General features: G+C 45.2%; 1 protein-coding gene and 1 pseudogene across 10 annotated transcripts in view; one reads left to right on the top strand and one right to left on the bottom strand.

Moving 5' to 3' along the window:
- Positions 1 to 25,985, bottom strand: part of EP400 (E1A binding protein p400) — a 131,751-nt gene that overhangs the window by 88,788 nt on the left and 16,978 nt on the right. For 4 of the 9 annotated variants that reach the window (XM_030821700.1, XM_030821702.1, XM_030821707.1 and 1 more), the window contains 5 exons: positions 9,372 to 9,468; positions 7,560 to 7,667; positions 6,678 to 7,063; positions 2,412 to 2,705; positions 1,332 to 1,517 (listed from right to left, as the gene is read on the bottom strand). In XM_030821700.1, the coding sequence (XP_030677560.1) occupies positions 1,332 to 1,517; positions 2,412 to 2,705; positions 6,678 to 7,063; positions 7,560 to 7,667; positions 9,372 to 9,468 (1,071 nt within the window). Of the gene's footprint in view, positions 1 to 1,331; positions 1,518 to 2,411; positions 2,706 to 6,677; positions 7,064 to 7,559; positions 7,668 to 9,371; positions 9,472 to 25,985 lie in introns of all 9 variants that reach the window. The other 5 variants (XM_030821708.1, XM_030821703.1, XM_030821704.1 and 2 more) reach the window with 3 other exon arrangements.
- On the top strand, positions 14,286 to 15,388 carry LOC105740351 (annotated as a pseudogene). Its single transcript, XR_001116389.2, has one exon. The product of XR_001116389.2 is annotated as a transmembrane protein 163 pseudogene (transcript).

The following is a 25,985-nucleotide window of genomic DNA, read 5'->3' as shown; positions in this document are numbered from 1 at the left end:
GGCTGCAGGTGCATCACTCAGCTGTTGAGAGATGGCCCTGGCCTGTGCCCTGTAGGTGCTGCACTGCTCTTCAGCCAACCCCACCAGCTCCCACTCCAGCCCATCGGCCAGCCCCCACCCATCCAGCCCAGCATCCACATGTCCAGCCTGGCATCTACACGTCTGGCCTCCTGCCCTATCCAGCCTGGTATCCACCATGTTCAGGACTATCTTCTTTGTGGAAAGGCTGGTTTAAGGAAGAATCTGGGTTTTTCTGAAATGCTTATGAATCTGACTTGAGACCCTTGACCCTCAGAACCCCACGGTTCTCACCCTGTGGTCTCAGCTTTTCTCTGCCTACCCTACATGAAGAGAGCAAGGGGGAGAATTCTGGGTAGGGAGTGGACAGGGCAGGGGACAGAACACAAGGCCACAGCCTTAAGAGTAGAGAAAATATGAACAAAGACCCTAGGGCCGAAGAAACAGAGGCAGCGACACGGTAATAAGGAGGACGAAGGGCCACGGCTGTTCACACAGTGAAAGCACAGCTGCTTCCCACTGAGGCCTGGGCTTTCCAGAAATCTACCACTTGTTCTCACTTTTCTAGTGTTAGCAGTAGGGCCTCCAGAGTCTTCCAAGGACTCTGCGCCTGCTTTGCAACAGTTAGGAGAAAATAAATTATCAGACAAAATTAAAGAGAAAGCTAGACTAGAAGCCCAGGAGGAAGGGCAGGAGGCCGTGGGGCCAGGCAGGAAAGCCTAGGACAGCCCCTTGCTGTCCCTTGACTGACACCAGGTGCCTTCTAACTCTTAGCCTCTCAGCTCCCTGAACAGCCCCAGCCACCAGCCTGGACCTGTGGCACTGCAGGTATCCTAACTCCAACTGCCAGGCAAAGCCAGGCAACAAAATGAAGCTAAATCCACACCAGTGCTCAGTGGGGGAGCACAGGCTTGATCCCACAACGCATGCTGGGCTCTGAAGACACCATCTCAGAGACTTAATTACACAGCACAGTTATTCTCCAAACAATAGGGAAGTATCCTTCCCAGACTTCACAAGTTAAGGCCTCTAGAGTGAGTCTGCCAGGCACAGTGGTTCACGCCTGCAATCCCAGCACTCCGGGAGGCCGAGGCGAGCAATCGCTTGAGCCCAGGATTCAAGACCAGTCTGGGTAATGCGGCAAAAAAACACAAAATTAGCTGGACATTCCAGCCTGGACAACAGAGCGAGACCCCGTCTGGAAAAAAAAAAAAAAAAAAAGTGGGTCTGGAGTCCTGCCCACCACTTACACCACTGCAAAGTCGAGCCCCACCAACGCACACAGCACAGCAGCTCCATGCATTCCAACCCACCTTCTTCGCAGCAGCCACCTTCCACCTCCTCTCCTGGGCAAAGTCTGTGGCCATCCACTGCATCTCCTCCAGCAGATAGTCCCAGTGGGACTTGGGGCGTGGGGCCTCCTGCAGCTTTGGCAGACGCCTCTGGGACCACAGACCTGCTTTCCTCAGCTCCGCAATGCGCTGATGCACCTGGTTCTCCTGCAGGTGATATATGGGGGACGGTGGGGTCGGCATGTGATGAGTGTGTTCCACCAACTCAGACCCCAGAAATTTGAAGCCCTACTATGCAAAAGGCTGTCAGGCACTAAGGAAGAGAGAAAGCACAAGGTCCCAGTTTAATATCAAAGGTAAGACTCGAACACAAAGGTCAAAGTGGTTCTAGGAGAGGTCTAGGGGCATGTGACCCTTCCAGGAGCCTTAGAAGAAGCTGGAGCAATAGTCCTGCCCCACCTCTATAAAACAGACTAAAACTTTAAAACCTCATGTTTCTACCAAAGTGTTTACATGGGAAACCATAGGATGCCTGGAATTTGTTTCTAAATAATCTGGAAAGAAGTGGAATAAATGAAATGAGACTAGCTGCATACTGATCACTGTGATAAAATCAGATAATGGGGAACAGGGGTTTATGACACTCTATTTTGATACACATTTCTTTTAATTCCCCTAATGAAGTTGAACAAAATAAATGCTTAGTCATCCAACCCAAAGTAAGTGCTAAGGGCTGGGCAGTGACTCTCAAGCACAGGGCTGCAGACCGGTGGCTGCAGGGACCTCACAGCCTGCAGGGCCCCAGCGCTCAAGCTTGTCCCTCTCAGCCTGACTGCTACACATGACCTCTCCCACCCTCGTCTACTGCCCATATGAAAGCAGCCCAAGACTACAGGCTTTATCACAAAAACACAGACTGCCTCCATGAGTCTGCTTCCAACAGAAAAGGCTAACCCTTGGTTTTCATCTTGTGTCTACTGATTCCCAAACCATGTTGAATTGACCAGGCATTTAGTTTTACGCCATCACATTCTTGACAATTAAAACTAAATGTGCTTTACCAACTGGAGTACATTTTACAACTTTCTTAAGCGTGCTTACCAGAGTTATTTGTTCTGTCAGCGTATCCTGAGAACTGTCTTGGGACGAGGTGGCATTCTGAGCAGGACTGTGTGGTTTAGGGGGGGCAGATGCCACCACCCCTGGGGTCCGGGAAGTGACTGGAGACAGTGCCTTATTGGTGGCTGAGGAGGGTCTATTTACTGGAGAGGACCGAGCAGGGGAGGGTCCTGGGCCAGAGCCACTCACAGGTGCGAGGGACGAGGTAGAAGAGGTGGGCAGAGGCCGTGGGCAGGGCGGGGCAGGGTCCACAGGGAGCCTTGTCGATGCCACTGTCTATAAGGGCAGAGCACAAGTGGAGCAAGGTGAAGATGTCAGGGCAGCCCATGGTGCCAAACACCAGAGCGCCCACGGCACCAGAGACGCGCACTGCCAGCACCTTCCACTCCACAACGCAAGCAAACAAATCACATCACATCCACAGCCCAACACTAACGTGTCCACAAATAACATATCCTCCCACTTCCACAAAACCAAATAGGAGTTTTCATTATGAACTATCTTTGGGCCATGCCCAGTGGCTCATGCCTGTAATCTCAACACTTTGGGAGGCTGAAGTGGGAGGATCGCTTGAGCCCAGGAGTTTGAGATGAGCCTGGGCTTTGACAAAGTAAGACCCCACCTCTACAAAAAAAATTTAAAAATTAGCCAGGTGTGGTGGTGTGTGCCTTTGGTCACAGCTACATGGGAGGCTGAAGTGGGAGGACTGCTTGAGCCTGGGAGGTTGAGGCTGCAGTGAGTCATGTTTGTGCCACTGTACTCCAGCCTGGGCAACAAAGCAAGACCCTATCTCAAGAAAATATAAAATACAAATTCAGTGTGCCTCTCTCATGGCAGACAGGCTAAAAGGGTTAAAAAATCCTCCTCAGGCCAGGCGCAATGGCTCACGCCTATAATGCCAGCACTTTCGGAGGCCGAGGTGGGCGGATCACCTGAGGTCAGGAGTTCGAGACCAGCCTGACCAACATGGAGAAACCTTGTCTCTACTAAAAATACAAAATTAGCCGGGCATGGTGGCACATGCCTATAATCCCAGATACTCGGAAAGCTAAGGCAGGAGAATTGCTTAAACCCAAGAGGCGGAGGTTGTGGTGAGCTGAGATTGCACCATTCCACTCCAGCCTGGGGAACAAGAGCAAAACTCCGTCTCAAAAAAAAAAAAAAAGTCCTCCTCTTCGCACCACCTCAACGACAGACTTAAATTCACAGAGAACTGCTGCTAGTCTGTGACTTAAATTCACAGAGAGCAGGGAAGGTGGGCTGAGTGAAGGCTCACACAAGATTTAGCCTGTTCAAAAGCTGAAGGGAGACAAAGAACCACTAGAACACACTCTCTCTGCGTGACCGTCCCACGACACAGGTTTCTTTTCTTCACATCTGCAGCACTGTCTCCTGGCTGGCCACAAGCTTTTGGAGATGAAGCTTTATTACAGCACAGCCACATCCACTTATGTGCTGTCTGTGCGTGGCTATGTCTTCACTTCTGCCACGGAAACTGAACAGCCCGCAAAGCTGGAACATTTACTACCTGGCCCTTGACTGAGAAAGTATGCCAACCCTGGCTAACCTAGAAGTAACAGGTTCCTACAGACTTTGTAAAGAGCTTCTTTAAAATCATTTTCCAGGCTGGGTGTGGTGGCTCACACCTGTAATCCCAGCATTTTGGGAGCCCAAGGGGGGTGGATTAGTTGAGGTTAGGAGTTTGAGACCAGCCTGGCCAACATGGCAAAAGCCCCTCTCTACTAAAAAGTAAAAAAAAAAATAGTTGCCTAAGCATGCATATTATGTGCATTGTAAAATGATCAGTAAATGATTTCCTGTACTGTTGTTCTTAAGGAGAGAATATAAAGTTATTTAGAGAGCTAAATTGTGAGATAAATCATTTCTCTGCTGGAAAAAAAAAAACCTAGTAGGGCATGGTGGCGCATGCCTGTAGTCCCACCTACTCGGGAGGCTGAGGCAGGAGAATTGTTTGAACCCAGGAGGCAGAGGTTGCAGTGAGCGGAGATCGTGCCACTGCACTCTACCCTGAGGGACAGGGTGAGACTCTGACTCAAAAAAAAAAAAAAAAGATAAATTAAAATAAAATCATTTTCCACAGCTGATTTTTTCAGTAATACAGGCAGGTAAATTAAATCTAAGAAAAACCACAGAGCTGCTTTAAGTCAGTATGTGGCTTGATGTGAGGAAGTGTTCAAAATAGAATCATTTCCACAAAAACCTAAAGCAAGCAACGTAAGGCCTAGAAGAGCTCAGCTGCCCCGGCACGTGTTGCCTTTCTCAGAGTGGGTGCACAAGGCTTCCCTGCAGACTTGCACAAAAGGCTCCCAGCCACAGCCCCACCCATCGCTGGCTTTTCTGGCCTCCGGTTTTTTTAATCTATAAAATGGAGATAATAAGGATTCTACCTCATAAGGTTGTCAGGTAAAGGAAATAAATAATGCCAATAAATAGTTCATCACAGTGCTTGACACCACACCTCACAAGTGGTGAATAAGTGATAGCTATTAGTTACTATTATTTCATCGTTATATAGTTAAGACTTTGCCATAAATCTCAAACATAAAGAACCTGTAGGCCGGGCGTGGTGGCTCATGCCTGTAATCCCAGCACTTGGGGAGGCCAAAGCCAGCGGATGACCTGAGGTCAGGAGTTCAAGACCAGCCTAACCAATATGGAGAAACCACGTCTCTACTAAAAACACAAAATTAGCCGGCATGGTGGCACATGCCTATAATCCCAGCTACTCGGGAGTTGAGGCAGGAGAATCACTTGAACCCAGGAGGCAGAAGTTGTGGTGAGCCGAGATTGGGCCATTGCACTCCAGCCTGGGTAACAAGAGTGAAACTCCATCTAAAAAAAAAAAAGAAAAAGAACTTGTAGCTTGGGCAGCATGACAAAATCCCGTCTCTACAACAATACAAAAATCAGCCAGGTGTAGTGGTGTGCGCCTGTAGTCCCAGCTACTCAGGGGGCAGAGGCAGGAGGATCATCTAAGCCCAGGAAGTAGCGGCTGCAGTGGGCAGAGATCGTGTCACTGCATTCCAGCCTGGGTGACAGAGCCAGACCCTGTTTCAAAACAAACAAACAAAAACCCTGAACTCAAAGCCCACCTAGGAAATTCTTTTGTTAGTGAGGGAGAAGGCAAAAGGAAGGGAAGATTCTCTGCAGTGGGCTCCCCACGCCTTGATGTGCATCAAACAGTGGAGAACTAAGGGGGCTGAGAGTCCTCCCCGGCCTCCCTGTCAGTGCCCTGTTGACGGCTGACACCCAGGCTGTGGCATTTCGCTATTCCTTAGGAACCGAAACCAGTTTACTGTGGACATTCCAAAAACGCACTGGGTAAAATTAATCAGTGGAGGAGGAGGGGCATTTTAACTACCTGGAATGTGTATCAAGCTGGATCAGTAACGCCTTACACACGTTTGCAGAGCATATAGCATCCCAAAAGCAGCAAAGCAGGCATCCAGGGAGCACGTCTGGTGGGTGGTGTGCAGCATGGTTTTGCACTCACATGGAGCTAAGGTCAAGCCCCGCTCATCACTTCATCGCCATGTAACCTGGGGCCAGCTCCAGAACCTCTATTTGTCTCCACACTGGCAGAATGGGTCGCTGCCACCTACCTGAGAGGTGCTGGGCAGATCATAAGGGATAACTGACACCATGCCCTTTGCACAACATATGGGTGAGTAAGGAGGGGCCCCTGGTACTAAGAGTGACAATAGTAACAGTTGTCTATTATTATTATTATTATTATTTTGAGACAGAGTCTCACTCTGTCACCCAGGTTGGAGTGCAGTGGTGTCATTTCAGCTCAGTGCAACCTTCACCTCCCAGGTTCAAGGGATTTTCCTGCCTAAGCCTTTGAAGTAGCTTGGACTACAGGCACGTGCCACCACGCCTGGCTAATTTTTGTATTTTTAGTAGAGACAGGGTTTTGCCATGTTGGCCAGGTTGGTCTCAAACTCCTGGGCTCAGGTGATCCACCCGCCTCAGCCTCCCAAAGGCTGGGATTACAGGCGTGAGTCACCAAACCCAGCCCAGTTCTTTATTACTTTAATAAAGATAATATCATAGAGCCAAATAAAACTATATTGCAAGTACTGAATTAACTAATTGTTCTAAATTGGGGGAGCAAGCTGCTAAGAGAAAATATACAAATTACAGTGTGGTGTGACACCCTAACACACAGGTAGCCAGCAAATCCTGCAAACCATTTTCTTTTTTTTCCTCTATCTTTTCTCATACCTGTGGCAGGGAGGAAAGCTGAGAGGCCTGCACCTGCACCTTTCCAGGCGTGGGAACGTGGAGGGCCAGCTGTGCAGGCTGCGAGGGAGGGATGGGGAGTTGGCTGCTGGGGGGTGCAGGGATGGGAACATTGGGCTGCTGAGTCTTCACCGGGATTTGGAGCTGTGTCTGGGCCTCCACCACTTGCGGCTGCTGTGCAAACTGCAGCGCAGAGGAGAGGGCTGCAGTGGGAACACCGGCTGGGGGCAGCCTCCCGGGCAGCTGCGGCAGCGGGGTGTGCAAGCTGGCAGCGTTCTGCACGGGAGGCCCCGTGGAGGGGTCGTACTGCTGCTGACTCTGCCTCTGTCCAGCGAGCTGCGCGGCCTGCGGCGTGGGGGGCATTCCTCCTGCAAAATAAGAAAAGCGCCAAGAGCACTGATTCCCAAGTGTGGCAGCTTCTGCCAATGAGTCACAAGGAGACACGTCTAACACCCCGGTGCTTGTCCAAGACCCGCCACGCTCACACGAGAAGTCGGCCACAACTGAGCACACACAAAAGGAAAGATAGGCGCTTGACCTTTGCAAGTCAGCATCAAGCAAAACAAGCACCAGATCACCACAGGGCACCCCCACAACAGCAGCAATTAGGAAAAACACAGGAGTAAAAATTGTTCAAAGACACTATGACAATGCGACGTGTGGCTCCCATTAGTGTGGCAAGAATATGTCTCCAGGGGCTTTGCACATGATACCGACTGGGACTCAGAGAAGTATCTCAATTTCAGGCACCCCACTGCAAACACGCTACCTCCACTGCCCAGGTTTGAGTCTGGTGCTGGTTTCTGGAACCGCAGTGTACCGCCTGCTCCTGAGCGGGGAGCTGGCTCTGCTGTTGGGCCTTACCTTGTGCGGTCGGCATTAGTTGCTGGAGAGGAACGCCTGCGTCCGCCCCCGGGTGCTGGAAAACCACCCCTTGGTGACCCACTTCAAGGCGAGGCCTCTTAGACTGCTCTAGAATAATTTTCAAAAAAGGTGCAGTTTGATGTAAAAATAAAACCAGAGAAGTAGTAGAAAAAAACATGTGTGTTTTTATCATCTTTGAACAGGGAGGCCTTTCTATACATGAACTAAAATCCAGAAGCCATAAAAGGTAAGGCTGATAAATACAATTTCTCATTAAAATGTTGCCAATATAAGAAAAAGCATCATAAAAAGGCCAAAGACAAGCAACAACCTGAGAGGCAACACCGCAACGCGTGCGACGGACAGAGGTGGACTCGCTTAGTACTCAGAAAGCACAGGCACACATGAGGAGCATCACAAGTACATGGATGAGAGCATGGAGAGCGGGCAGTGGAGCAGACTCACAAATGCCCAGCACACAGGGAATGAGGCTGCACAGTGTGCTCAAAACTAAAGAAACCCATATCAGAACAAAGAATTTTTCACCCATCAGATCAATGAGGATTAAATGACTTATACCTAATAAAAAAATCAAAATGTGAAAGAACCAGAAATTGCTGATGGCAGTGAAAACTGGCCCTGTCCTTTTGGTGGGCAATTGAGCACCATCATTACCTAACTACATCTGTGCTTTGATCTAGCAATTTCATGTCTAGGCGTTTTTCCTTTAGACATATTGACAGACAGTTGGGCGGGGTGGCTCACGCTTATAATCCCAGCACTTTGGGAGGCTGAGGCGAGAAGACTTGAGCCCAGGAGTTCGAGACCAGCCTGGACAACATAGTGGGACCACAACTGTACCTAAAATGCAAAAATTTTTGCATTTAGCTGGGTGTGGTGGCACATGCCTGTAGTCCCAGCTACTCAGGAAGTTGAGGCACGAGATTTGCTCAAGCCTGGGAGGTAGAGGCTGCAGTGAGCCACGATGATGCCAATGCATTCCGACCTGGGTGAGCCAGACCCTATCTCAAAAAATAAGTAGATAGACAAACTGATAAACATGTAGAAAAAAAAAAAAAAAACCCAAGAGACTACATGTTCAATCCTTAGTTCACTGTAACAGACAAAAGGTGGAACTAACAGATGAACACTGACAAGGATCTGACTGATAAAGAACCAACCATCCCCATGACGGAACAGCACGGAGCACTGAGAGAGGTTATGACCTGAAGAGATGGCCTCTTCAGTTAATATTCTTAGACATAACAACTTATATACGATCGCATCTCAACTTTTTCAAAGTATCACATAAGTAACAATGCTTGTGTATGGAGAGAGGAAGGTCTGTGAGAGAGAATATGTGAAACATTAACAGTGGTTACTGCTGTGGCTGGGGAGTGGGCAGGTACCAAGCCAGACGTAGGCTTAAGATATACCCTACTGAACTGTTGAAGTCTTTTATATAAAAATATATGAAGTTTATTATTTGAAAAAATCAGCTTAAAAATATGACAACTTCAGAAAGCAGATGATTTTGTGTTTAATTACACCGTGATGACTCAAGAGCCCACAAATGCATACAGAAAACCAACATGGAATACACCTGCTCAACTGAAAAATTCCTCACTTCAGGACACAGAAAAATTCACATAAATATTGTTCAGCTGATAATCACTGTAAGAGAGGTTAATTTTCAAAGTAGGAAGAAACCAAGTTTAGCAACTGCTCTTCAGAAACTCATGGAAACTGTACCTCGGCAGCCCAAGGAGAGGGGGGCATTCCCGAGGCCACGCTAGCCGTGCCCTGACGTACCTGCCATACCTGTGGAGGGCATCGCCTGCTGCCTCTTAAACAGGTCCGTCTCTACTGTGCTTCCGGCCCCTGCTACCAGGCTCCCTGCGAGGGCTTGCTGCTGGGAAAAAAGATGAAAAAATGAGATTTTGATCACTGAAAGCCATTATAAGAATAAACTCAAACTATCATAATTATCCCAAACATCAACCTCATTCCTTTCTAATAACAGAAATGTTATCTACCCCGTGTCTTTAAATATACATGTGTAATGTATATTTATGTATAATAAACAATTTAAAGTTCTAACTTACCTCTGGGGGAAAAAAGACTTGTAAAAGACATATTATTCTGGTTTTAATGGAATTTCAAATCAATGCAAACCTACAGTCCTCGGGAAACAATAAAAGGGCTAATGCTGGGAAACACGAGTTTCAGTTCTGAGACAACGCTCAGCCGACCCATCAGTCACACCGCCCAGCATAATTCACATCCAAAAACACCAAATAATAAAAAGGTGAAATTGCCTTTCTACTGGAAAATGACACTAAAACCCCAATTAATAACTATCTAATTAATTTAGATCTTTTTTTTTTTTTTTTTTGAGATGGAATCTTGCTCTGTCGCCCAGGCTGGAGTGCAGTGGTGCGATCTCAGTGCAACCTCTGCCTCCCGGGTTCAAGCCATTCTCCTGCCTCAGCCTCCCGAGTAGCTGGGACTACAGGCGCCTGCCACCATGCCTGGCTAGTTTTTTTGAATTTTTAGTAGAGATGGGATTTCACTGTGTTAGCCAGGATGGTCTTGATCTCCTGACCTCGTGATCCACCCACCTCGGCCTCCCAAAGTGCTGGGATTACAGGTGTGAGCCACCGCACCCAGCCAACTTAGATCTTTAAAATGATATTTTTATAGTCAGCACCCTACATGAGATATAAATATGTGAGATATATAGAGATATAAATAGACAGATGTTATTTAAAATGTTTAAAGTAAAAAAAAAAGCCATCACCAGGCATGGTGGCTTATGCCTTAATCCCAACACTTTGGAAAGCTGAGGTGGGAGTATCGTTTGAGGTCAGGAGTTCAAAACCAGCCTGGGCAACACAGCAAGATCCTGTCTCTACAAAAAAAGTAAAAATTAAAATGTTAGGCCGGGTGCGGTGGCTCACACCTGTAATCCCAGCTCTTTGGGAGGCTGAGGTGGGCGGATCACCTGAGGTCAGGAGTTCGAGACCAGCCTCAACATGGAGAAACCCCCCGTCTCTACTAAAAAATACAAAATTAGCCAGGTGTGGTGGTGCATGCCTGTAATCCCAGCTACTCGGGAGGCTGAGGTAGGAGAATTGCTTGAACCTGGGAGGCGGAGGTTGCAGTGAGCTGAGATTGCGCCACTGCACTCCAGCCTGGGCAACAAGAGCAAAACTCCATCTCCAAAAAAAAAAAAAAAAAATTAAAATGTTAGCCAGGCATGGTGACACATGCCTGTAGTCCTAGCTACTCAGGAGTCTTGAGCCCAAGAGTTTGAAACTGCAGTGATCTAGGACTGTGCCACTGCACTCCGCATTCTAGCCTGGGCAACAAAGCAAGAGACCCCATCTTTTAAAAAAAAAAAAATGAAAGAAGCCAATCTGAAAAGGTGACATGCTACATGATCCTAACTCTATGATGTCTTAGAAAAGGCAAAACTATAGAGACAAAAAGATGAGTGGTTGCCAGGTGCAAAGCAGTAGGGAGGAGGTGAATAGGCGAGCACGGGACATTTCTAGGGCGGTGAAACTACAGTACTATGCTAATGACATGGCACTGAAGGTTTCACCAAGTGCAACAAATGCACCGTCTGGTGGGGGACACGGATATAAAGGAAGCTGTGCACATGGCGGGGGCAATGGGGTATGTAAAAAAATCTCTTGTTCCTTCCTCTCAATTCTGCTGTGAACCTAAAACTGCTCTTAAAAAATCACGGTTTTTAAAAGTTTACATGGGAAGCTATTGGCATGTTATTTTACAAAGACAGAAACTAGCCAACTCTTGGTCAGCACAGACTTAACCCTAACCCTTTTCCATCTGGTCACCATCCTTGCCATTAAAGTAATTGCTAAGGACTTAATTAATAGTTGCTAAATTATTCCTTAAATCACTCAATTATATTCACTCTACTTAGTGAGACATTTTAAACGTAAAAGTTACAGATACCTAAACAAAGTAACTATTCAGTGAGAGGGTGCTGTTTGAACCAACTGCCGCACAAGGACCACCACACAGCCACCACCAGCCATGCCACAGACTCTGTACTCACACGGGAAAAGGCTTAGGAAGAGTTACTAAGAGGAAAAATCAGCCACAATGCAGCGTATGTAGCAGGAAGGCACTGCCATTTACATTTAACCAAGATGGAAAAGGAAAGATGAAAGGGACAGAGGGGATGGACAAAGAGAAGGAGGAAAGAAAGGAAAGAATGTTTTGAAAATAATGGCCTGGCAGTGGTTACCTCTAGGGCAGCACTACAGGTGACATGATTTGTTTGTGTGTGCGTTTCTAAATTTCCCAAATGTTCTATAATGAGCATGTATGACTAATATAATCAAAAGAAAAGAATATTTTTTAATTAAAAAAAAACTTGATAAAGGGCTCCGTGTCCAGTAATGGCCAAGTACTTCCTATTGGGTCAAACATAATCCAGGTAACGAGGCCGGGCACGGTGGCTCACGCCTGTAATCCCAGCACTTTGGGAGGCCGAGGCGGGTGGATCACGAGGTCAGGAGATCGAGACCACGGTGAAACCCCGTCTCTACTAAAAATACAAGAAAAAAAAAAATTAGCCAGACGTGGTGGCGGGCACCTGTAGTCCCAGCTACTAGGGAGGCTGAAGCAGGAAAATGGCGTGAACCCAGGAGGCGGAGCTTGCAGTGAGCCGAGACTGCGCTACTGCATGCACTCCAACCTGGGTGACAGAGCGAGACTCCGTCTCAAAAAAACAAACAAACAAACAAAAAAACCATAATCCAGGTAACCATCAACTCTAGATGAAATACAAAAAAATATGAAAAGGTAGGCCATTGATACAGGAAGGGAAGTGATATTCGCAAGAAGGGAATGGAACACGGTAAGGTTTCCAGTTTCATGGCATTTGGCATGAGGGCAGCCCCAGTCTGTGCTCTATGGAACAGCTCAAACCTAAAGACACATAGCACCTCACTGGCTTGAACAAGAGGACAAAGAGCAAGAGACAGATGGAAAAGGAGGAGGCCCCACATTCTCTCCCTAACCTCCACCTAAACCATGTACGCAAAAACAGAATCCAAGAGAAGGCTCAAGTACTGAACTGAGTGTTCAGGTGCCTCCTGCCACAAAGGAGAAAGAGTATGCAGGTTTTTTGTTGTTGTTTGGCATTTTTTTTTTTTTTTTTGAGACAGAGTCTCGCTCTGTCGCCCAGGCTGGGTGCAATGGTGCGATCTCGCCTCACTGCAACCTCCACCTCCTGGGTTCAAGCGATTCTCCTGCCTCAGCCTCCCGAGAAGCTGGGACTACAGGTGCGCCACCACACCCGGCTAATTTTTGTATTTTTAGTAGAGACAGGGTTTCACCATATTGGCCAGGCTGGTCTCAAACTCCTGACCTCGTGACCCACCCGCCTCGGCCTCCCAAAGTGTTGGCATTACAGGCGTGAGCCACCACACCCAGCCAGAGTGTGCATTTTTAATTCAATCAAGTTAACTAAGTGTTAAAGCAAATAAATACTTTTCAGAATATAACAGAACCCACGGTTTCTACATGTCATGCACAATTGTCTAAATTTGGGGAGCAAGCTGCTAAGAGAAAATATTCAATTCAAACTTACTCCAAAATACAAACAAAATCACTCCAAAATACAAACAAAAAACACGAGCCATACTCAGACACCAACCTCAAGATGACCTACGTACTAGAATAAGCAGGCAAGGATCTTAAAGTGACCTTAATATGTATGCCCAAGGACATAAAGAAAAATATACTGCAATAAAAGACAAGAAGAAATCTTGACAAAAAAACAGAAACTATTAAAATAAAGAGTGAAATGGAGATTCTAGAAGTGAAAAATACAACATCCGAAAAAAAAAAAAAAAAATTCATTGGATAGGCGTAACATCAGTGTGGAGATGTGAAAAAATCAGTCGGGGCACGGTGACTCACGCCTATAATCCCAGCACTTTGGGAGGTCAAGGCAAGAGGACTGCTTGAGGTCAGGAGTTCAAAACCAGCCTGGGCAATATAATGAGACCCCATCTCCAAAAAACAAACAAAAAATTTTAAATTGACCAGGCGCAGTGGCTTATGCTGTATTCCCAGCATTTTGGGAACCTAAGGTGCACAGATCACTTGAGGTCAGGAGTTCAAGACCAGCCTGACCAACATGGCGAAAATTCATCTCTACAAAAATACAAAAATTAGCTGGGCATGGTGGCACAGGCCTGTACTCCCAGCTACTTGGGAGGCTGGGATGGGAGGATCACTTCAGCCCTGGAGGTTGAGCAGAGAACGCCACCGCACTCCAGCCTGGGTGACAGAGTGAGACCCTAGCTCAAAAAAAAAAAAAAAAAAAAAAGAAAAAAAAAAAAATTTAAAAATCAGTGAGCCTGGGCCCTCCCTCTCCTGGCCCTGCGCCTCTGGCTGTAGCCCCTCTGCACTAGCTTCTTTCTCGGTCAGCGCCTCGTGCAGGGCTACAGCTTGCTCTGGGGACGCGGTCTCCTCCTCTCACTGCAGCCCTCAGCGAGGAACTGGCTTCTGACCCTTGTGCATTTCTGGTGCCTCAACGTCCCAGCTCTGCCTCCTCTAACCCTGAGAGTAAGTTACAATCTCTTCATTTTCACCATCTAAGGTGACTTCTGGTCCCTGCCGGGACCTTGGCTGATATAGGTGATTCTTGAGGGAAGGAACAAGACCATATGAAGAGCCACGATGTGTGCTACAGAGAAAGAACACAGATTTGGCCTCTCAAAAGCTGTCTCCGTTATGAGGTACAGCGCCTCTGCTTTTGGGTTTGCATTTGATGCCATCCTGGACGTCCTGTCATCGGCGATTGTCCTGTGGCGTTACAGCAATGCGGCCGCTGTGCATTCTGCACATAGGGAGTACATAGCCTGTGTCATCTTGGGGGTGATATTCCTTCTGTCATCCATATGTATAGTGGTCAAAGCCATCCATGACCTCTCAACTAGGCTGCTCCCAGAAGTGGACGATTTCCTGTTCAGTGTCTCCATTTTAAGTGGGATTCTTTGCAGCATCCTGGCCGTGTTGAAGTTCATGCTGGGGAAGGTTCTGACCAGTAGAGCACTCATCACAGATGGGTTTAACTCCCTCGTGGGTGGCGTGATGGGCTTCTCCATTCTTCTGAGCGCGGAAGTGTTCAAGCATGACTTGGCGGTCTGGTACCTGGATGGCAGCATAGGCGTTCTGATCAGCCTCACCATATTTGCCTATGGGGTCAAACTCCTGATCGACATGGTGCCGAGGGTGAGGCAGACGCGTCACTATGAGATGTTTGAGTGAAGGGGGCCAGCGTCCGCATGAGACCATCGAGATGAGGAGTTTCCACATAGGCAAAGGATGCCAATATTTAACTGAACATCTGGTTTCTTTTTGGAAGTTTTCTTTCACGTGGTTTGTCATTACAAGACAAGGTCTACCCAGCCAGGTGGATCTACCTTGCCCCCATCACCTGCTGCCCCCATCAAACATGTTAGGACAGTGCCCATAGGAATGGACCTGCTTCCCCGTCTCCAGCTGGGACTGGCGTTTTCTATTCTCTGGAGTATGATGGTTCTCATGGGTAGGATGAGATCTTGGGCAGAAAGGTCTTCGGTGGTGCTCTGAGCCTGCGCTGCGTAGGACTGAGCAGACCCCCCTCCTCCAGCGGGGGTGGCCCTGCCACTCCTGGTTCCAAGTCTCTCCTCTCCCTGCAGGTCTTAAGGGAAGATTGTACCCCTCACCCTTTACATGCCCAGAATCAGTATGTCACTTCCTAATTTCTATCGGTGTATCTCATTAGTTTCATACTGTTTTACTAAGGCAGTGTATTCTGAAAAAGCCTTCAAATAAAGGTATTGCAACACGAAAAAAAAAAAAATCAGTGAGCCTGAAAAAAGATTATTGAGAGAGAAGAACCAAGTGAAGGACCTGACTTCAAGACACCCCAAGACTCCAGGAACCAGGACAGTGCAGTGCAGTGCTGGCGTAAGGACCAACACACAGATAAAAAGAACTGAGCCACACACCAAGAATCAGACCTACACTCACACGATGTTCCACACTCACACGATGTTCTAAAGCCTCTAAGGCAATCCAATGGGGCATAGAAAGTCTTTTCAACGAATGGTGCTAGAAAACTGGATATCTACATGAACACACAGATAAACTGGACTTCATTAAAATGAGAAACTTCTGCTCAAGAAGCACTGGCAGGGAGGACTGTGCGCCCTGTTGACTGCTCCCCGACCGTGGCTGACACTCAGCCTGCTTCCCAGAGGACTCAGTACACACGGGTCCTGCTGCCCCTGGGTTCTGCAGAAGACACAGGAACTCCTCCAGGCATGGCACACTCAGCCTTGGTTTTCAGAATGATTTTTAGTTTTACCTTATTCTGCCTCTGCCTCCGTGAAGGTATTATTGGTAAAGATACTCTGGCCTTTTTTTTTTTTTTTTTTTTTGAGACAGAGTCTCTCTCTGCCGCCCAGACTAGAGTACAGTGGCACAAGCTCTGCTCAAGGCAACCTCTGCCTCCCGGGTTCAAGCAATTCTCCTGCCTCAGCCTCCCGAGTAGCTGGAATTACAGGCACCTGCCACCCAGCCCGGCTAATTTTTTGTATTTTTAAGTACACACGGGGTTTCACTATATCGCCCAGGCTGGTCTTGAATTCCTGACCTCGTGATCCACCTACCTCGGCCTCCCAAAGTGCTGGGATTACAGAAGATACTCTTGTCTTTAAAATACAACCTTGATTTTGATCAAAAACCATTATTACAATTCTTTAAAGAAGAGAATTTCTCACAAAGAAAAAACACTCTGAAGGGAATTTAATTCTGGGTGCCCATTTAGGAGAGACAATACCAAAATAGAGCTTATCCATGGAAAACACAGCAGAAGGAAGCTCACAGAACGTCTGCCACCTAAAAGGATAGATTGATGGTATTCTGAAGGTAGAAATTAAGACCAGTAGTAGTTGGCAGCTACCAGAAGGAAAATTTCTGCCCTATTTAAATAAACAAAGAAATAAACTATAAAGCCAGGTGTAGTGGCTCATGCCTCTAATTCCAGCATTTTGGGAGGCTGAGGCGGGAGGACTGCTTGAGCCCAAGAGTTCAAGACCAGCCCGGGCAACAAAGTGAGACCTCCATTTCTACAAAAAAATCAAAAAACTGGCCGGGCACGGTGGCTCACGCCTATAATCCCAGCACTTTGGGAGGCTGAGGCAGGCGGATCACCTGAGGTCAGGAGTTCGAGACCATCCTGGCCAACGTGGTGAAACCCCATCTCTACTAAAAATACAAAAATTAGCTGGGCGTGGTGGTGCACGCCTGTAGTCCCAGCTACTCAGGAAGCTGAGGTGGGAGAATCGCTTGAACCCAGGAGGCAGAGGTTGCGGTGAGCTGAGATCGCGTCCAGTCTGGCAACGGAGCAAGACTCCGTCTCAAAAAATAATAATAATAATAATACAAACACATACGTAAAGTAACGTAAGAAACAACAGTTGGGTTAGGATCACAAAACCATAAATAATTACTCATTTTCTCTAACATCATAATCACTGAAAAAAATGTTCCAATAAGGAGGTTTTTATAAGACATAAATAACCATAATAATATTAGTACTACTTTTTATACTACAGCTGCACTCAACACAACCACAAAACCTTCTGGAAACAAAGAGAAATACACGCAATGCTGAGCACTCTGGATTTATTTCTGGAGTTTAACTGGCATAGATTAGTTTATTATAAAAATCCTAGAATTGGCTGCAAATAATAAAACTCATCCTGAAACTCTGTCTTAAACTTTACTTTTTTTGAGACAGAGTCTTGTTCTGTTGCCCAGGCTGGAGTGCAGCGGCACAATCTTGGCTCACTGCAGCCTCTGCCTCCTGGGGTCAAGTGATTCTCCTGCCTCAGCCTCTCAAGTAGCTGGGACTACAGGAACACGCCACCACACCCGGCAAATTTTTGGTATTTTTGGTAGAGACGGGGTTTTGCCACGTTGGCCAGGCTGGTCTCAAACTCCTGGCCTCAAGTGATCCGCCTGCCGTAGCCTCCCGAAGTTTAAACTCTTTTTAGAATGGTAAACAGGGCTTGCAAAGCCATAATAAAACTGGGGCCACAGTCTAGCAGCACTTTTAGCTAAACACAAAGTGAGTATACGGTGGGTACCACGAAGAGACTTACGCTCTCCTGATTCACTAGTGTCACTCCTAAGAGTTTTTCTAAATAGAACAGACATAACCTAAAACTAGAAAGTGGTTAGATGAATTACAGGTCCTCAAAATAATGAAGCGGTAGCAGCAGTTAAAAAGAGAATTATTAGAAGTCAATAAAATAAAAAGAATTATTTGTTAAATGAAATAACAAAACCAAAAAGTACAAATTCGTTTGTTTCAACTGGTATATATGCAACATAACATTAAAAAGTCAGTCAGGCATGGTGGCTCATGCCTGTAATCCCAGCACTTTGGGTGGCCAAGGCAGGTGGACCACTTGAGGTCAGGAGTTCGAGACCAGCCTGGCCAACAAAAATCCCGTCTCTACTAACAGTACAAAAATTAGCTGGGTGTGGTGGTACACGCCTGTAATCTTAGCTACTCAGGAAGCTGAGACAGGAGAATCGTTTGAGCCTGGGAGGCAGAGGCTGTAGTGAGTCAAGATCGCACCACTGCACTCAGCCTGGACAACAGAGCGAGACTCTGTCACGGGAAAAAAAAAAAAAAAAAAAAGGTGTGTTAGGATGATAAAATTATGGCAAATTATTCATTTTCTCCAACAGGAAAATGATGAAAAATTTCTACTTAGAATGGTTCTTTTTATCTTTTTATAAATAAATGTGTGCCTGTCTGTATTTTATATGCAACACCCCTGCACTCAATATTACCTAAAAATCTTTTCGAAACAGAAATTAGTACATATGTAATAACAAATTCTGAATTTATTTCTAGAGTTTCACTAATCAAAATACAAATTACACAATTGGCTATTAGTAATAAAACTCGGCCAGGTGCGGTGGCTCAGCCTGTAATCCCAGCACTTTGGGAGGCCGAGGAGGGCGGATCATGAGGTCAGGAGATCAAGACCATCCTGGCTAACATGGTGAAACCCCATCTCTACTAAAAAACACAAAAAATTAGCTGGGCGTGGTGGCGGGCACCTGTAGTCTCAGCTACTTAGGAGGCTGAGGCAGGAGAATGGCTTGAACCCGGGAGGCAGAGCTTTCACTGAGCCGAGATCGCGCCACTGCAGTCCAGCCTGGGCGACAGAGCGAGACTCTGTCTCAAAAAAAAAAAAAAAAAGAAAGTAATAAAACTCATACTGAATTTTTTTCCCAAAGAAATGGATGTTTTTTCATTTTAACTCTTCTATTTTCTTAGATTTCCACTGTTATTTGCCTCAAACGTCTGTAACTCAAAATGGAGACTCCTTGGTTTTCCTCTTTCAGTCTTATAAGTAATTTTTTATTAGGAAACATATCACACATACAAAAGAAATTATAAAATATATGTAAGACTTTCAAAGCACAGTAAAATTAATCATAGAATTTAAATAGTAAGGTATCATTCACTAAACAATCCATTCAACTTTTGAATTTTCGTAATACGATGTTGAGGAAGAAAGTGGAAAAATACATACATACAATTTAAAGCAGTAATAATAAAGCGATCCCTACATACTCATCACATGCCTTAAGAAATAAAAATTTTGGCTCTTGAAATTACACTAGAAGACAAAAATAAAAAAAGAAATAAAAATTTACCCATACCTTAAAAACTCCATATACCCGCTTCTACACTTACTACCCAAAATGTCTGTTAAACATTTCCCTAAAGAACCCTTGTGCACTGTTGGTGAGAATGTAAAACTATTACAGCAATTATGGAAATCAGTATGAAGGTTCCTCAAAACATTAAAAATAGAATGAACATATGATCCAGCAACCCCACTTCTGGGTGCACAGCCAAAGGAAAGGAAATCCACGTCTTGAAGAGGTATCTGCACTCCTGTGTTCGCTGCAGCACTGTTCACAACAGCCAAGCTATGAAAACAACCTAAGTGTCCAGCAACAGATGAACAAATATAGTATATACACATGGAATACTATTCGGTAACAAAAAGCAAGGAAATCCTGCCATTTACGACAACATGAATGAACCTAGAGGGCATAATGCTAACTGAAATAAGCCAGAGAAAGATACATGCTGTACAGCATCACTTTCACGTGGAATCTTTTTTTTTTTAAGAGACAGGGTCTTGCTCTACAGTCCAGCCTGGAGTGTAGTGGCACAATCACAGCTCACTGCAGCCTCAACCTCCTGGGCTCAAGCGATCTTCCCACCTCAGCGTTCTGAATGAATAGCTGGGACTACAGACACATGCCACACCTGGCTAATTTTTTAATTTTTTTGTAGAGATGGTGTCCTATGTTGTGCAGGCTGGTCTTGAATATGCGGTCTCAAGCGACCCTACAGCCTCGGCCTCTCCAAGTGCTGGGATTGCAGGTGTGAGCTAAAGCGCCCAGCCTATAGTTAATAATATTACACTGTATACTTGGAACTTGCTGAAAAGTAGATCTTAGCCATTCTCACCAAACAAAACAAAACAAGGGTAACTGTTAATTAATTTGATTGCGGTAATCACCTCACTATCCTTACACCAAATCACTTTGTACACTTTATAAAATTTTATTTGTCAATTATACCTCAATAAAGCAAAAAATCAAACAAACCAAAAAAAAAAAAGTTTCCTTATAGTGTCACCACCTGTGGGTGTGTGTCTAAACCCTCTTTGCTTTGCTTACACCCATGCATCGACGTGCACGATGGCAGGGCTCTCTGTTTTGCACTGGGTGCTCTGTTAGTACTCCTCAAGGACACAGCCCATCCATTCTGTGGCCAGTGGACAATCTGGTTCTTTTCAATTTGGGGCTGCCAAAAACAATGCTGCGAGGAACATTACTGCACATGTGTTCTGGTGCACAAACACAAGAGTCTCTCTAGAGCATCGTGCTGGGTCAGAGTATGCTCTCTGCTCACCTTTTCCAGATGATGCAAAACGTTTCCAAATAACTAGACCAAGCTCCACTCTCATCAAAAGCAGACGAGAATCCTACAGCTCTACATCAACAGATTCTCTCCAGTTTAACTTCTGGCAATCTGGTGCATGGAATAGAAAGTCCGAGCAGTTTAATTTGTACTGCAGAGACTGCATCTCTTTTTCATGTTTATAGGCACTCCTGGCCTATTATCCTACTGTTCTAATGCAGATATTTATCAATGTGGTCTATAAATGCATTAATATATTATATTCCTCCAGGCATTAGCAGTAAAGATGTCCCACTAACAAATTTTCTGATAATCTCCAACTTAAGAGTTATCTTCTTTTGTTTGGGGGGGCGGGGGCGGTGGAGACAGAGTTTTGCTCTGTCACCCAAGGGAGTGCAGTGGCACAATCTTGGCTCATTGCAACCTCTGTCTCCCGAGTTCAAGCAATTCTTGTGCCTCAGCCTCATGAGTAGTTGGGACTACAGACGCACATCACCACACCCAGCTAATTTTTTTGTGTTTTTTAGTACAGTGTTTCACCATGTTGGCCAGGATGGTCTCTTACTCCTGACTTCAGGAGATCTGCCCGCCTCTGCCTCCCAAAGTGCTGGGATTACAGGCGTGAGCCACCGTGCCTGACGAAGAGTTATCTTCAATCGTATAAAACCCATTACAATGAGTATCTAAATACCAGAATCAAATTACTATTCCCCACCGAAAGGAACCAGGCTCTTTGTCGAAATGGCTGATTCCAGGGCTGGATCAAGGAATATATATATATATATATATATATATATATATATATATATGCTGGATCAAGGAATATATATATATATATATGGTGAACTTTAAACAGTTTGTGCCAGAAAATAAGGAAGTACTCGGGAAGTAAGAGAGGTATGTCGGAAGTATACTAGAGCCAGCCTGAAGAGGCTCCAATTGGTCAATCACAGATAACCTGAGCATCAAAATAAATAATAACAGAACCACCAAGAGGGGGGCTGGGCAGTAAATGACTGGCAAGGAGCATCAGGCAACTTCATGGAGTGATAGAAATGGACATGTTGACCATTGTGTGGGTTACATGGGTGTATGTACTTGTCAAAACTCTGCAAACTGTTAACACTGAAGATCTGTGTGTTCTGTTTTTAAAGTATGCCTCAATTTAATGTAATTTACCATTTTTACAGACTAAAGAAGAAAAACCACATATCACTGTCAATAGATGTATTTGACAAAATTCAACATCAATTCATGATACACTAGGAGTAAAAGGGAATTTTACTACCTTCATAAAGAACATCTACAAAATCTACAGTTAACATCTTACTTAACAGTGAAAGACTAACTGCGTTCCCCCTAGATCAGGAAGGAGATCATATTGGACACCCTTGCCAATGCAATAAAAAAAAAGAAAAGAAATAAAAAGCATACAGATTGAAAAAATAAAAAAAATCCTGCTCTATTTGCAGACATGATTCCCTATGTAGAGAATCCCATGGAATCTACAAAAAAGCTCCTAAAACTAATAAATGAGTTTAGCAAGGTTGCAGAATGTAGGTTCAAATAATCAACTGTATACCTATATACTTAAAATAAACAGCTGGAAATTTTTTAAGTACTACTTATAATACCTCCCAAAATTGGAATACTGAGGTATAAACCTAAGAAAATATATGGTATGCTGAAAGTTACAAAATGCTGATGAAAGAAATCAAAGAATACTGAAATAAATAGAGATATACCATATTCATGGACTGGAAGACTCACACTGTTAAGATATTACTCCTCCCCAAACAGGTCAATGGACGCAACACAATTCTAATCAAAATCCCAGCAAGATGTTTTGTAGCTATCAACAAGCTGATTCTAAAATGTATACAAAAAGGGAAAGGAACTAGAATGACCAAAATAATTTTGAAAAAGGAGAACAAACTTGGAGAACTCACACTACTTGACTTCAAAACTTATATAAAGCTATAGTAATCACAATAGTGTGACACTGGCAGAGAAAAACACATAAAGAGAAGGGAAGAGAAGAGAATCCAGAAACAGAACCACACAAGTAGGTCAACTAATCTTTGGCAAAGACGCAAGTCAACTCAACATACATAGGATAGTCTGTTCAAGAAATGGCATGGAACAATTGAATATTCACATGCAAATTTCTTATGTTTGCCATGTTACACAAAACTTTACACAAAATAAATCATAGATCTAAAAGTAAAACTATAAAACTTCTACAAGACAACACAGAAGAACATCTTTCTGACCCTGGATTGAGCAGAGTTCTTAGACATGGCATCAAAAGCAAATCCATAAAAGAAAAAAATGATAAATTGTACTTCCAAAAAATTTAAAACTTTTGTTCTGAAAAAGATAGTGTTAAGAGAAGAAAAAAACAAGCCAAAGACAGGAAAAAATATTTGCAAAACATGTAGCTGACAAAAAACATGTCCATATTATGTGAAGAACTTTCAAATGCAGTAATAACTCAGTGAAAAAATGGGTGAGACATGAACAGATGCTTTGTCAAAGATATACGAACAGCAAATGAAAAAATGCTCAATTTTATTAGTCTTCAGAGACATCCAAAATAAAATAAACTAGACCTGGAATGATTAAAAAAGAAAACTGACAATAACAAGTACTAGAGAAGAAGCAAAACAAAGAGAACTATCATACATTGCTACTGGGAACACAAAATGGTACAGGCACTTTGGGAAAGTTTGGAAGTTTCTTTTAATCTTTTTTTTTTCTTTTTGAGACAGAGTCTCACTCTGTCGCCCAGGCTAGAGTGCAGTGGTGCCATCTTGGCTCACTGCAACCTCCGCCTCCCAGGTTCAAGAGATTTTCCTGCCTCAGACTCCCAAGTAGCTGGAACTACAGGTGCATGCCACCACGCCTGGCTAATTTTTTTTTTTTAAGTAGAGATGGGGTTTCACTATGTTGGTCAGGCTGGTCTCAAACTCCTGGCCTCAACTGATCTGCCAGCCTCAGCCTCCCAAAGTGCTGGGATTACAGGCATGAGCCACTGTGCCCAACCTTTTTATTTATTTATTGTTTTGAGTCAGAGTCTTGCCCTGTCACCCTGGCTGGAGTGCAGTGGCATGATCTCAGCTCACTGCAACCTCCATCTCCTGGGTTCAAGCAATTCTCCAACCTCAGCCTCCCAAGTAGTTGGCATTACAGGCGCCCACCACCATGCCCAGCTAATTTTTGCATTTTTAGTAGAGATGGGGTTTCACCATGTTGGCCAGGCTGGTCTCGAACTCCTGACCTCAGGTGATCTGCCCCCCTTCGGCCTCCCAAAGTGCTGGAATTACAGGCGTGAGCCACCGCACCTAGCCACCTTTTTATTTTTTTGAGACAGGGTCCCTATGTGGCCCTGTGGCCCAGGATGGAATGCACTGGCATGTCAACAACTCACTGCAGCCTCGAACTCCAGGACTCAAGCAATCCTTCCACCTCAGCCTCCAAAGTAGCTGGGACTACTACATGTATGTATCACCACACACAGGTTTTTTTTTTTTTTTTTTTGAGACGAGTCTCACTTTTGTCACCCAGGCTGGAGTGCAATAGGGTGAACTCGGCTCACTATAACCTCCACCTCCCAAGTTCAAGTGATTCTCCTGCCTCAGCCTCCCAAGTAGCTGGGATTACAGGCGCCTGCCACCACGCCCGGCTAATTGTGGTATTTTTAGTAGAGATGGAGTTTCACCATGTTGGCCAGGCTGGTCTCAAACTCCTGACCTCAGGTGATCTGCCTGCCTCCGCCTCCAAAAGTGCTGGGATTACAGGCGTGAGCTACCACGCCTTGCCTAATTTTTTAATTAATTTTTAGTAGAGACAGGGTGGTCTTTTTTTTTTTTTTTTTTTTGAGGTAGGGTATCACTCTGTGGCCCAGGCTGGGGTGCAGTGGCGCTATCTCAGCTCATTGCAACCTCCGCCTCCTGGGTTCAAGCAATTCTCGTGCCTCCTGAGAAGTTGGAATTACAGGCATGTGCCACTATGCCCAGCTGATTTTTGTATTTTTAGGAGAGACAGGGTTTCACCACGTTGGCCAAGCTGGTCTCTACTGACCTCAGGTAATCCACCCACTTAGGCCTCCCAAAGTGCTGGGACTACAGGCATGAGCCATCATGCCTAGTCCAGGCTGGTCTTAAATTCCTAGCCTCAAGTGATCCTCCACCTTGGCCTCCCAAAGTGCTGGGATTTCAGGCGTGAACCACGGTGCCTGGCCCAGGTTGGTCTTAAATTTCTGGCCTCGGCCGGGCGCGGTGGCTCACGCTTGTAATCCCAGCACTTTGGGAGGCCGAGGCGGGCGGATCACGAGGTCAGGAGATCGAGACCACGGTGAAACCCCGTCTCTACTAAAAATACAAAAAATTGGCCGGGCGTGGTGGCGGGCGCCTGTAGTCCCAGCTAATCGGAGAGGCTGAGGCAGGAGAATGGCGTGAACCTGGGAGGTGGAGCTTGCAGTGAGCCGAGATCGCGCCACTGCACTCCAGCCTGGGTGAAAGAGCAAGACTCCGTCTCAAAAAAAAAAAAAAAAAAAAAAAATTTCTGGCCTCAAGCAATCCTCCCGCCTCAGCATCCCAAAGTGCTGGGATTACAGGTGTGTGCCACTGCACCCGGCCGGCCGGTTTCTTAATAAAGTTCAACATACCCAGAAATCTGATTCCTAGTTTTTCTTTTTTTTTTTTTCCAAATCAGACAGCCAGCCACCCAAACCAGAATACTTTCAGAGAGACTCTTTGACTCCTAGGCATTTACCTAAATGAAATGAATACCTATGTTGACATGAAAAACTGTATGTGAACATTTATAGCAGCTTTATTCCCAAATTCTAAAAACTGGAAACAACCTAAATATTCTTCAAAGGGTAAATGCATAAACAAACTGGGGCACATTCACACAATGGAATAGCACTCAGCAATAAAAAGAACAAATTAATGGCAAATAAAACAAAGTAGATGAATCTGAAATGCATTATCTTAAGTGAAAGAAGCCAGACTGAAAAGCAACCCAGACTAGGATTCCATAGATACTCATTCTGGAAAAGGCAAAATCATTAGCGATGGAGAACAAAGGTCAAGGGAGGCGCGAAGGGTTGATGAGGGAACATTTTGGGAGGTGACGGAGCTTCTGTTGCTTGACTGTGGTCGTGGTTACACAACTCAATGGATTCGTCAAAATTCACAAGTACAGACTAAAAAACGGTGCATTTTACTGAACGTAAATTAAATAAGTGTAAACAAACATAAGCAAATAAATACTGATAGTGATATATTACAGCCTACTGATTCTAATAAATGTAGACAGCATGATGGAGTTAGAAATCCCAGCATGGATTCTTTATA

Source organism: Nomascus leucogenys, chromosome 10 (genome assembly GCF_006542625.1).
Source record: "Nomascus leucogenys isolate Asia chromosome 10, Asia_NLE_v1, whole genome shotgun sequence".
Lineage (NCBI taxonomy): Eukaryota > Metazoa > Chordata > Mammalia > Primates > Hylobatidae > Nomascus > Nomascus leucogenys.
This window is presented reverse-complemented; position numbering and strand designations above follow the sequence as displayed.